Source organism: Indicator indicator, chromosome 8 (assembly GCF_027791375.1).
Source record: "Indicator indicator isolate 239-I01 chromosome 8, UM_Iind_1.1, whole genome shotgun sequence".
In the NCBI taxonomy this organism is placed as follows: Eukaryota; Metazoa; Chordata; class Aves; order Piciformes; family Indicatoridae; genus Indicator; species Indicator indicator.
Window position 1 is genome coordinate 3393038 of NC_072017.1, and position 12015 is coordinate 3405052.

Sequence of the window (12015 nt, forward strand, 5' to 3'; positions counted from 1 at the left end):
CAGAACACAAAGCACCCCAAAACAGATACTAATGATGTCAGAGGAATAAATAGGATACTCTTTTTTTTGCTCAAACTCCAGGTTAAGTACTCTGATGGGTGCAGATTTTTCTACATATCCTATTTTGCCACACTGTTCATCATCTTTAGCGTCTAGTACATCTGCAAATCAGTATGTCTAGACAGCACAAGGGAGGATTGTTTAGCTCTTAAAGCTAAGGAAGACTCTAAAAGCAAAGATAAACATGAAAAAATGAGTTCCTATGTGGAAATGTTGGTACTGGGGGTCCTAATGTGAACTGCCTGATTTAGAACCCTCTCTGTTTGAGGAATGATCTCCTCTGAGATCAATACATTTGCATTTGTCTGGTACAGAGTAATTGGAAGTGGTTGGACACAGCCTTATTTTGCACCATTATTTGTGAGCTCCACAGCTTCACTGTGACTGTGTGGAAAATAATAGGTTAAATGAGGCTGGAATTTTGTGTGCCAGCATTAGCAGAGCTTTCAGAGCTCCTGTAAGCAGACTTAAAGCCGCTTAACTCCACCTGGTGTACTTTCAATCTCCCCCCTTCCAAACACAATTTATCCTTGCAGTAAGTCAGTGGAAAGAGCTTCCAGGCTCCCTGTGAATTTAACCTAAAGTTTACTATGTCTTAGAAATTTAGAATCTATTTTTGTGTAGCATCTTAGACCTGATCCTAGCTCTTAATCTTTTAAAGATTTACCAGCAATGTTGGACTACAGTTAGGACTACTCATGGGAAAACCACACCTTAATCTCGACTCTTTATCTTTCTGCTTGTAAAAGGATGTATATTGCTGGATTATTTTTTTCCACTTTGTGCAATTCATGCTTGATTACTGCTAGAAACATGAGTTTCCTATTTTCTGGGTGGGAATATTTTTAGTTTCATTAATTAATAAGGAAAGTCAGGTTAGTCTGGCAGCAATGTGGCAGCTGTGTCACCCTGCTTCTCCTTTGCAGTGTGCTTGACTGAAGAATGGAACTTCTTTCTTTAAGATTCTATGGCATTTGACTTAATATTTATCAGTGTCACAGCTGCTTATTTGTAACTCTGTGGATTACAGCCTTCTCTAGACTGATTTCACGTGAGCAGGGATATTGTTACTGCAGGGGACAGCATCTGTTTTATAATCCTCTCTAGGTGGCCCTGACAAGAGCAGATCACACTTGTAGAAAAAAAATAAAGCCCAAATAACTGTCAGTCTCACTGATGACAAGATACAACTGATAAAATTGTAAGAGTAGTGGTGAAAAGAAGAACTAGTGGCTCAGGAAACACTAGAGATCTGTGTGTGGTCATGGGGCATGATCTCTTTGCAATTACAGAGCCATGGTGGAATAATCCCATGCACCAGTACAGGTGAGGAGTTCACCTGCTGGAAATGAACCAGCAACGTGCTCTTGTGGCCAAGAAGGCCAACAGTATCCTGGGGTGCATTGATAAGAGACCACCAGGCTGAGGAAGATAAACCTGTTCATTCAGCACAGTAAGCTTTGAGCTTTGGTTCAACCCCAAATAAAACAGTAGTAGATGTTTAAAATGCAATTGTCTAAATATTTTCAAATTATGTGATTAAGCTCAGGAGAAAGACTTAAATTAATGCCTCCTCTAAGAGGAAGTGTTGAATGTTTCCTTTAGCACCAGTTGCCTGGTCATTCAGCACATTGAAGCACTGACAGTGGGAATGTCATGGGAGAGAGGAAACAGAAAATAATGTTGTGGGATTCAAGGCATCAAGGATATAAAGGATTCATCTTTAGAAAAGAAATTGATTTGCTGGTTACTTCAGCTAGTTGTGAAATGATTTGATTCTTTCTAAAATCAATCTTTCACATTTACCCAAGGTCAGACAAACTTAACCATGAAGGTAGGAGTCATTGAGACCCATCACTCCCATCCAATTGTTCCCAGTGTGGTAGTGCAAGACACCAGTGAGGACCCTGGACCAATGGACAAAGGGGAGAACAGGTAGGTCAGAGTTACCATTTTGTCTGTGTTTGGTTTTGTTTTTTTTTTTCTTTGATAAGTTGCATAGGATTCACTAAGCACAAATATTTGCTGTCATCTAATTTTCTTCATCCTCTATTAATAAATGAAGCTTTTAAGCTTGTGATATATTGCTTATTTTTTAATATTTAGGAGATTAAAGTCCTTAGATGATTCAACCCATGATTAAAACAGTAGGAAACAGTCCCTGACAACTGAGATGAAATATTTCCTTTTGTATTTCAGCAGATGTCATCTAACTGTGTTACTTTGCTCTTCCCCAGGCCATGGTATCTTCCTGGTGCACTTGCAAACTACAATGTTAACAACAATAGCAATAAAGATGAGTAAGTATCTTTGCCATTTCATAAAAGAAGAGTTCTACAATATTGGTTGCTTAAGAAGCAATGAAGAGGAATGATACATGTCTAATAATTTCCTTATAAACAGTTAGGGCATTCAAGTAACCCCAAAAGAGGCTGCACATTCATTTTAACTTCATGCACACCAATTATGGTGACCATGCTCAATGATAATAATTCTCAGTATTATACCTATTAATAGAAATAAAAGTAGTTCTAAGTGAATGCAATAAGCAAAGGCAATTTTGAAGGCCAAGCACCTAAGAATAAAGTTTTCTTTACTTGATTCAGATGATTCTAATAACTAAATGTGGAAGCAAGGGCTATGTGCATCCCATGAATATATCCTATTTTTCTTTTCCTTAGAGAGAAGAAAAAGAAAAAAGAAAAGAAGAGGTAAGACAAAGAGTAATAATACCTCTATTCCTAAGGCATTTAATTTCTCTCCAAATATGATTTAACCTAGTCTGTAACAACTAAAAAATGTAAATCTGTTTCTTAGCAAGTCAGAAAAAAAAAAGGATGGAGAAACACAAAAGCCCAAGGAAAAAAAGGAGAAAAGCAAAAATAAAGATAAGTCCAAGAAGAAAGAAAATAAAGAAGAGTAAGTATTTTTCTTTTAGGTCCTGCTATGTTAGTCTAATAAAATTGGTTTTGATGTAGAACTAAATCCATTCCTGGACATCCTGCAAACAAGATGCTTATACACTAGTGAATGAGTGTAGAGCCTGCAGGGTTTCTCCCTGGAGTAAGTTTGTTTGATTTCAGTTCATAAACTCCAGCACAGGAGGTTCCACCTCAACACGGGGAAGAACTTCTTTACTGCAAGGGTCCAGAGCACTGGAACAGGCTGCCCAGAGAGGTTGTGGAGTCTCCTTCTCTGGAGACTTTCAAGCCCATCTGGATGTGTTCCTGTGAGACCTGTGCTAGATTCTATGGTCCTGCTCTGGCAGGGGGGTTGGAGTCAAAGATCTCCAGAGGTCCCTTCCAACCCCTAACATCCTGTGATCTGAAAAAAATGAATCAAGAAAACATCTTCTTGGTACTCTGGTTAACCACTATATTTTTTGGATAACACCCTGCAGCTGAAGATGTGCTACACATAAGGGCACCTACAAGCAAGCAAAACTTCTCTATGAAGTTCTTGCTTTAACTTTTATTTAGTAAATTCATAATTTTTCTGGCTAAGGAAGAGAAACTTAAAATAGTGCAGTAGGAGCTTGTGTTGCATGAATTCATGTTCTTTGGTTTCTTTCTGTGAATGATGCCAGTTTCACCTTTCTCAGAGCTAGACTTTTCCCAGTGAGAAAGGCATGAATTTATCTCACATAAAGGCATAATTTATCTCACTTGTCACATAACCATTTTCTTCTTTGAAAGATGGTCAAATCAATCATCAAACAAGACAGTTAACTGGGTAGGAACTTAAATAATATGCAAAAGTTGAAATTACATTTGCCCCTATAAACTGAAATAGGACTGCCAAGGTGAATTTGCTCAGCAAATTCTAGATTCTAGAGCCTGCATCCCAAGTCACACCTAACAAGCAGCTTCATGTTGTCCATGCATTCAAACAGGAAGCTTATAATGAAGACCATTTATTTTACATAACCATTTCTGACATGCTTTGTTCTCAAAAATCTTTATGTGCATTTTTAGTCTCTCATTACATCTCCTTTTTTCCCCCCCCTGCCTATCACTTAGGAAGAAGAAAGATATTTTCATTATTGATCCAGCAGGAAATGTGTATTACAACTGGTTGTTTTGCATCACAATGCCTGTCATGTACAACTGGACCATGATTATTGCTAGGTGATGTACCCCTTCAATGACTACAGAACACTTCAGGCCAAATGCAATATCCCTAAATAGATAAACAGATTTAATGCAAGGATTTAATTTTCATCTCATGGTGACTTACTTTTGTCCTTTCCTATCCAGAGCCTGTTTTGATGAGCTTCAGCATGACTACTTAGTGGCCTGGTTTATTATTGATTACATTTCTGATGCCATCTATGTTGTTGATATGTTTGTAAGGACCAGAACAGGCAAGTAGACTCAATGCTTACTTATTCCTCTTCACATGTGCTTTAAAATATTCAGGATATGTCTTAGTTTAGAGTGAGACAGATGCTCTTTTACCTCTTCCAAAAGGGTAAAAGAAAAATGCTCACACACAGGATTTGGATAGAACTGGAAAGTTTAAATGGAAATGCTGTTCATAAGTACATAAAACAGTGCAAAGCATATAAAATACACAAAATCAATAGTCTGGGTTTAACACAGAAGCTCATTAAGCCAAAGCTTCACACAAACCTCCCTTTAAGCCAGGCCAACAAACCCATGCCTTCATGACTGCCCACCTCCCACGCCTCTCTACCCCTCATACCACACCATTGTGACGCAGCTAAAATTCAGCTTAGCAGCTCCAGGACCCAATTAGGCTGCTCCAGGTTGGCAGCTTTGCAAAGGCCAACACCAGGTCTCACTCCTCTCTAAGAGACAACAGCCTGTGTGTCCTCCCAGGAGGAGAGAGGGAGGGAAAAGCGAAGAAAACTGAAACTGCAGCCAGTCTTATAGGGATGCAGGACTTAATGGGAATGAAATACACTTTTCTGGTCCACCTCCTGGTCACTCTGGACCTCTTGGAGGTCTGTAACTTTGTGGTTCTTAAAGGCACCTAGCCTCTAAATCATCATAGAATGCCACTACTGTTGTTATCTGGGTACTCTTGATGAGGTGCAATAATAAAGACATTGAAACAGAACTCTGAAAAGCTGTAGTCTGTGACCTGGAAAAAACAGGAGAAACTCAAAGATCACGTAAAAGCCTGAGGTAAGCTAAGCATGAGGTAAGCTGGATACAAGCTGTTCTGTCCGCAGCTGATTCAGCAAGACAAAATAAACATGCAGTGCTGCCAAGTGAAGATCAGGGGTTCTGAAAAATGAGCACCTAAATCTGGATTTTGCAGAGATTCAAGTATTTGCTTGATTTTCAAAGCCATTGAGCAGGCAAGACATCCAATCAACTTCAGCTGCAAGGCTTTCTTTTAAAACCTTATCCTATTTCCAGAGCTATTGAGTAGATACATTCCATATGGCATTGAATTCCCATGTTCCAGTTCCTTCCCTCACTAACCATCCTTCCTATAGCCAATGGAGTTTTGAAGAAGGGTGTGGTTGGATTTTCTTTCAGGTGTTCACCATAATGGGAAAGTGGAGGGAAAGAATCAGAGCTAGAAATGTTTAATTTTCAAAGCTGTATACTTTAGCTTAAGCTGAACCATGCAGCATTAAGCTGAATATTTAGAAATAAGAAATTAATTATTAAAAAGGGAATCATAGAATTATAGAATCATAGAATCAAAGAATGGGTTGGATTGGAAGGGACCTCATTAAAGTTGGAAAAGACTTCTAGGATCAGCAAGCCCAGCCATCAACCCAACATTTATGTACCATCTGGAATTTGCACCCAAAATGTTTTTCAAAGTAGATTTGGGTTGACATTAAACAAATCACAGTTGAAGTCCTAACATTTATTTTTTTTTAATTCACAATTTCATTTTAGGTTACCTGGAACAAGGTCTTCTGGTGAAAGAGGAACAAAAGCTTAAAGAAAAATATAAAACATCTTTTCAATTCAAACTAGATTTTCTGTCAATCATACCAACTGATCTCTTCTACTTTAAGTTAGGACTGAATTACCCCGAGTTACGAATCAACAGACTACTCAGAGTCGCTCGGATGTTTGAATTCTTCCAGCGAACAGAAACGAGGACAAACTACCCAAATATCTTCAGAATCTCTAACCTTGTCATGTACATCGTGATAATTATTCACTGGAATGCCTGTGTCTATTACTCAATCTCAAAAGCCATTGGATTTGGGGCTGACACATGGGTCTACCCCAACACCTCTGATCCTGAGTTTGCCCGTCTGACTCGAAAATATGTCTACAGTCTCTACTGGTCCACACTAACCCTGACGACTATCGGTGAAACACCTCCTCCTGTGAGAGACTCTGAGTATTTCTTTGTGGTTGTCGACTTCTTGGTTGGAGTATTGATTTTTGCTACCATTGTTGGTAATGTAGGCTCCATGATCTCCAACATGAATGCTGCCAGGGCAGAGTTTCAAGCAAAGATTGATGCTATCAAGCAGTACATGCATTTCCGGAACGTGAGCAAAGACATGGAAAAAAGAGTTATAAAGTGGTTTGACTACCTGTGGACAAACAAGAAGGCTGTGGATGAAAGGGAAGTCTTGAAGTATCTGCCAGATAAACTGAGAGCAGAGATTGCAATCAATGTTCACCTGGAAACGCTGAAGAAAGTCCGGATTTTCGCAGACTGTGAAGCTGGTCTGTTGGTGGAACTGGTTTTGAAACTCCGGCCGCAAGTTTACAGCCCTGGAGATTATATCTGCAGAAAAGGAGACATCGGACGAGAGATGTACATCATCAAAGAAGGCAAGCTGGCAGTGGTTGCTGATGATGGAATTACCCAGTTTGTGGTCCTAAGTGATGGGAGTTATTTTGGAGAAATCAGCATTCTCAACATCAAAGGTAGCAAAGCTGGCAATCGAAGAACAGCCAATATTAGGAGCATTGGATACTCGGACTTGTTTTGTCTGTCTAAAGATGACCTCATGGAGGCTTTAACAGAGTATCCCGATGCAAAGGCTATGCTAGAAGAAAAAGGCAAGCAAATCCTAATGAAAGATGGGTTGCTGGACGTTGAAATTGCTAATCTGGGAAGTGATCCTAAAGATCTGGAAGAGAAGGTCACCTACATGGAAAGAGCGATGGACAGATTGCAAACAAAGTTTGCCAGGTTGTTGGCTGAGTATGAAGCTGCCCAGCAGAAATTGAAAGTAAGACTTACACAGATTGAGAAAATATTGAAGCCAGTCCTAGAGGAAGAATTTGCAGACTTAGAAGAAGCAGATTCATCCACAGAAAAACCTGGAGTGTCAAAAGTGGAATAAATCACTGGAGGTTGCCAGTAAGACTTAAAGTAAAATCCTGCACGGGGCTGAATGCATTCATTTCTAATCTTTGTAGGAACTGACTATTGATCATGAAAACTTCTTTGCTGAGGCAATGTCTTGGTTTCTGATAAGCAGCACGTATTTGGCAGGTTTGGGGAAGAAAAAGAATTTGGAGTGAGGATGGAAGACAACACCTTGCTCTTGCACAAACAAGTGGTATTATCTGCTGATGCTTTATGTACTCTCATCGCGTAACACTGCTCTGCAGCAAATATATTCCATTTAGAGAGAGTCATGTACTGGTAAATAATGGAAATTCTGCCATTTTAATATAATTTCTTTGTGTACTTATGAAGAGAAGGAATGGCTGAGTCACAGTTATATTATTTGAAGTAAAAATGATGAACCATGATATTAAACCTGTGTATAGACAAACACATTTCAATAACAATTGATTAAAATACAGGAAGGACATGGACCTGATGGAGTGGGTCCAAAGGAGGACCATAAAAATGATCAGGGAGTTGGAACACTTCTGCTATGAAGACAGGGTGAGGGAGCTGGGGTTGTTCAGCCTGGAGAAGGCTCTGGGGAGGACCTAATAATGGTGTTCCAGTGCCTGAAGGAGCTCTACAAGAATGATGGAGAGAGACTGTTTACAAAGGCCTGCAGCGATAGGGCGGGGGGCAATGGCTTCAAAGTAGAGAAAAGTAGATTTAAATTGGATGTTAGGAACAGGTTCTGCACCATGATAGTGTTGGAACAGGTTGCCCAGGGAGGTGGTTTGGGCCCCATCCCTGGAGATATTCAAAGTGAGGCTTGAGAGGGCTCTGTGCAACCTGATCTAGTTGAGGATGTCCCTGCTGACTGCAGAGGGGGTTGGACTGGATGACCTTTGGAGGTCCCTTCCAACCCATACCATTCTATGATTCTATGAAAATAAGATTAATTAAGCATTGGATATAATATAAATAATTAGGCATATCTACAACACAAATGTGGGTACTGAAGGCTGTAAGATTTGGAAAATATTTTACTTCACTGGCTCCACTTTGGATGATTTTTTTAAAGGTAAGTGGGCAGATTTTTCAGGATATTTAGGATGTTTTTTCACGATATTTCACACAAAGGCTGGAATAGAGAGGGAAGTAAATAATGCTTTTTGCAAGGATCAGTATGACAAATATGAATGGCTCAAAATCTAGCTGTTCTTTCCACAACAATCACAAAGACATAGTATTAAAGACTCTTTCTGTGGCTGCTGAAGGTGGACTAGCAAGTTTTTAACATCCGTGCTTGAAAATTTTTATGTCCCTAATGTAACAGCTGTGGATGATGGCAGAGTGCAAGAGGGAAATATGTCAGAAAGAGGCTAAATCCTTCCTACACCATCTTCTGTAGCTGCTGTTGGGGAAAGAATACAATGACTAGGTGATTATTTTCATTGATAGGGTATTTCTTTCTGCTTTTCAGATAGTGACATCTATCATGTGTGTGCACTTGTAGCCCAGAAAGCCAATTGTGTCCTGGGCTGCATCAAGAGAAGCGTAGCCAGCAGGTTGAGGGAGGTGATTCTCCCCCTCTACTCCACTCTGGTGAGACCCCACCTGGAGTACTGCATCCAGTTCTGGAGCCTCTGGTACAAAGAAGGGCCACGAGGATGATCAGAAGGCTGGAGCTCCTCTACTATGAGGACAGACTGAGACAGTTGGGGCTGTTCAGTCCGGAAAAGAGAAGGCTCCAAGGAGACCTTCTTGTGGCCTTCCAGTATCTGAAGGGGGCTACAAGAAAGCTGGGGAAGGACTTTTTAGGGTGTCAGGGAGTGATAGGACTGGGGGGAATGGAGCAAAACCAGAAGTGGGTAGATTCAGATTGGATGTCAGGAAGAAATTCTTCCCCATGAGGGTGGTGAGACACTGGCACAGGTTGCCCAGGGAGGTGGTGGAAGCCTCATCCCTGGAGGTTTTTGCAGCCAGGCTGGACATGGCTCTAAGCAACTTGATCTAGTGTGAGGTGTCCCTGCCCATGGTAGGGGGATTGGAACTGGATGACCCTTGAGGTCCCTTCCAACCCTAACATGTCAGATATGTTTCCAACTGCTTTAAAAAGCATTACCTCCTTGGATTTTTTTCCACAATTTATGTCTTTTTTTTGCCCCTAAAAATTGGTTTTATTAGTTGTGGTCTCAGCTAGGTATTTTCAGCTGAGCATTTTCAGCACTGATAACAGCCACTCAACACTGGAAATGTTTGATGACACAGAGTGAAGATAGGGACTGCAAGGAGAGAATGGATAATTCTGTATTTAAGGCAGTTTGATTATTCTGGGCAATTGGACTGGCATTCCTTATAAAATATATGTCAGCATTACTACCAGTTCGGAATATCTCTACACTTTGATTCTTCTCCTTAATAATACAGAGATATTATAAACTGCATCTTTTGTAATGTGCACCCATTTCTGGTGGTTTTAATTTTTTTTTTTTTTTGATCAGAGTGATAGGTTTCCAGAATGCCAGAGACCTATAAATAACTCCTGATTTCACTGGAAGGATTAAATGTGATGCAGTAATTAATGCAGAGGATATACAAGGAACAACGAGGGTAAATGTAAATAAGAAACTGCTCTTCATTTACAGTTGATTCTGCACTTTGAATTACAAATGGCATAATGTGCTGATGAGGGGAAAGAGGATGTCATTTATTTAATTAAAGACTCAACTTGTGCACACCAGAACAAGTGATATTCTGGTTTCTAACTATATTCTAAATGTTGGGACTTTGCAATCAGCATTCTTCCAATTCAAGTCTGTGTGGCAGCAGATGGGCAGCAGATCTGTACAGTAGCAGACAGACCCTGTAGGACTGCAACACATTTCACTGGGGCACTTAAGAAGCACTTTTCTCCTTTGTTAAAGAGTTAAAGACTTTGTATTAAAGAAATGTGTGATACAATAATGAGTTTTCATTAATAAAGACAGAGATCTACTGTTCACGTTTTTTCTTTCTTTTATTGATCTTTCAGTCTACGACACAAGTTGTCCTTAGCTGCCCCTTTCTTGAGAATAAAAACCAATGTTTTAAACCACAACAAAACAGAAAACCAGAATTGACCTCCATCATCTCACTCAGTACTTTCAGACTCTTTATAATTGGAAATCTTGTATTATTTAACTTCTCGAAACATGTATTTGCTGAAAAAAAAGTCCCTACTAAATGCAGTTTCCTTCTGCCACAAGACAGAATTTAAGTGCTGTAAGGGAATCTCCCTAAAATTAAAACCACTTCAACTTGCACTTATTTGTCAGACCATCTCAGGAGGCACTCAAGTTCCTGAACATATATTTCTGTGCAGTAAAACTTCCTGGATATACATCAGCAAAGTTTCTAAACATGCTTTGTGGCCGATTTTTAACTCTCACACTTTTAAGAGGAGCTGTGGAGAAAACATGCACCAGAGCCACACGCTGCAGAAGCAGCTGCCAGAAATCTGCTCGGGGGGAGGCTGGGCGGAGACCTTCTCACTCCCTACAACCACCTCAAAGGCAGGGTGGAGGTCAGCCTCATCTCCCGAGTAACAAGTGACAGAGTGAGCAGAAACAGCCTGAAGTTGTGCCAGGGGAGGCTTAGGGCAGGTATTGGGAATAATTCGCCAAAGCGGTTGTCAAGCATCAGAGCAGGCGGCTCAGAAGCGGTTGTGCCACCATCCCTCAAGTATTCAAAAGCCGTGTAGACGTGATGCTTAGGGACATGAGTCAGTGGTCACTTGGCAGTGCTGGGTTGACGTCTGGCATCGGTGATCTTCCAAGCAAAATGATTGCGTGATTCTGCGAAAGCCACCTGAAGCCATCGCTTCTCCGGCCAGAGCAGCAAGTCGAAATGAATTCAAGCATGATGCAAGAAAGAGCCCCCAGTCTGGCAACCAGCAAACGTTTGTCTGACAGCCCAGCCCGGGGCCGCTCTCCCGCGGCCAGGCTGGATGTGGCTCTGAGCAACCTGATCTAGTGTGAGGTGTCCCTGCCCATGGCAGAGAATGGAACTAGATGATGCTTGAGGTCCCTTCCAACCCTAACAATTCTACGATTCCTCAGGGCGCGCACAGCCCCCGCGGCCGGCCGGCTGCAGGTCGCGGTGGAAGTTGGGTGTTGGAGACCCCCGGCCGCCACTTCCGTCCCGCCGCTGCGGGGCGCGCTGGGAGCTGTAGTCACGGGGGCTCGGCGCCGTCCCCGCCGCCTCCACCGCCGCTTCCGGGCGGAGGGGGCCGGGCCGGACGGCAGGGAGAGCTCAGCCAGGGCTGTGAGGAGCGGGCCTGTTCCTTCGCCAGCGCTCGCTCACTGGCGGGGGTGAAATGGAGGCGCCTTGGCGCCAGGGCGGTCGGGGCCGGGGCCGCGCCAGGCCCGGGGATGGGGTCGCTGCCCGCACTGGGGCAGCTGCTCGGCCCGCGGCACCTCGGGCCCGCGGCGGTGCCAGCGTTGCATACACGGGGACCAGCGACGGAGGGGACAGCGGTGAGTGTAGTATCCTTCCCTCCCTAGTGAAGCCCGGTCGGAGGCTGTGGGGTGCCGGAGACCAGCCGGGCCTTCTATAGACCCTACCAGTGCCCAGGCCGGTGCTTTCCTCGGCGTTTTGGGGAAGAGAGGCGGGCTCCAGCCC

The 12015-nt window shown here is 42.3% G+C and overlaps 2 protein-coding genes across 3 annotated transcripts in view; both read left to right on the forward strand.

Annotated features, from left to right (window-relative positions):
* The first annotated feature begins 1888 nt into the window (after window positions 1-1888).
* On the forward strand, window positions 1889-7360 carry CNGA1 (cyclic nucleotide gated channel subunit alpha 1). Its single transcript, XM_054383169.1, has 7 exons — window positions 1889-1996; window positions 2290-2360; window positions 2742-2771; window positions 2878-2979; window positions 4080-4187; window positions 4317-4423; window positions 5943-7360. The coding sequence occupies exons 1-7, from the start codon at window positions 1889-1891 to the stop codon at window positions 7358-7360; spliced, it is 1944 nt and encodes a 647-aa protein (XP_054239144.1).
* A 4350-nt stretch (window positions 7361-11710) lies between these two features.
* The window catches only part of NFXL1 (nuclear transcription factor, X-box binding like 1), a 50861-nt gene continuing 50556 nt past the window's right edge, over window positions 11711-12015 (forward strand). The window contains exon 1 of one of the 2 annotated variants that reach the window (XM_054383042.1): window positions 11711-11879. In XM_054383042.1, the coding sequence (XP_054239017.1) occupies window positions 11711-11879 (169 nt within the window). The remainder of the gene's footprint in view (window positions 11880-12015) is intronic. The other variant, XM_054383043.1, reaches the window with a different exon arrangement.

Coding starts and splice junctions, on each gene's coding strand:
- CNGA1 (XM_054383169.1), top strand. CDS start 1,889: ATGAAGGTAGGAGTCATTGAGACCCATCACTCCCATCCAATTGTTCCC. Junction 1,997..2,289: donor TGGACAAAGGGGAGAACAGG/TAGGTCAGAGTT, acceptor GTTACTTTGCTC/TTCCCCAGGCCATGGTATCT. Junction 4,424..5,942: donor GTTTGTAAGGACCAGAACAG/GCAAGTAGACTC, acceptor ATTTCATTTTAG/GTTACCTGGAACAAGGTCTT.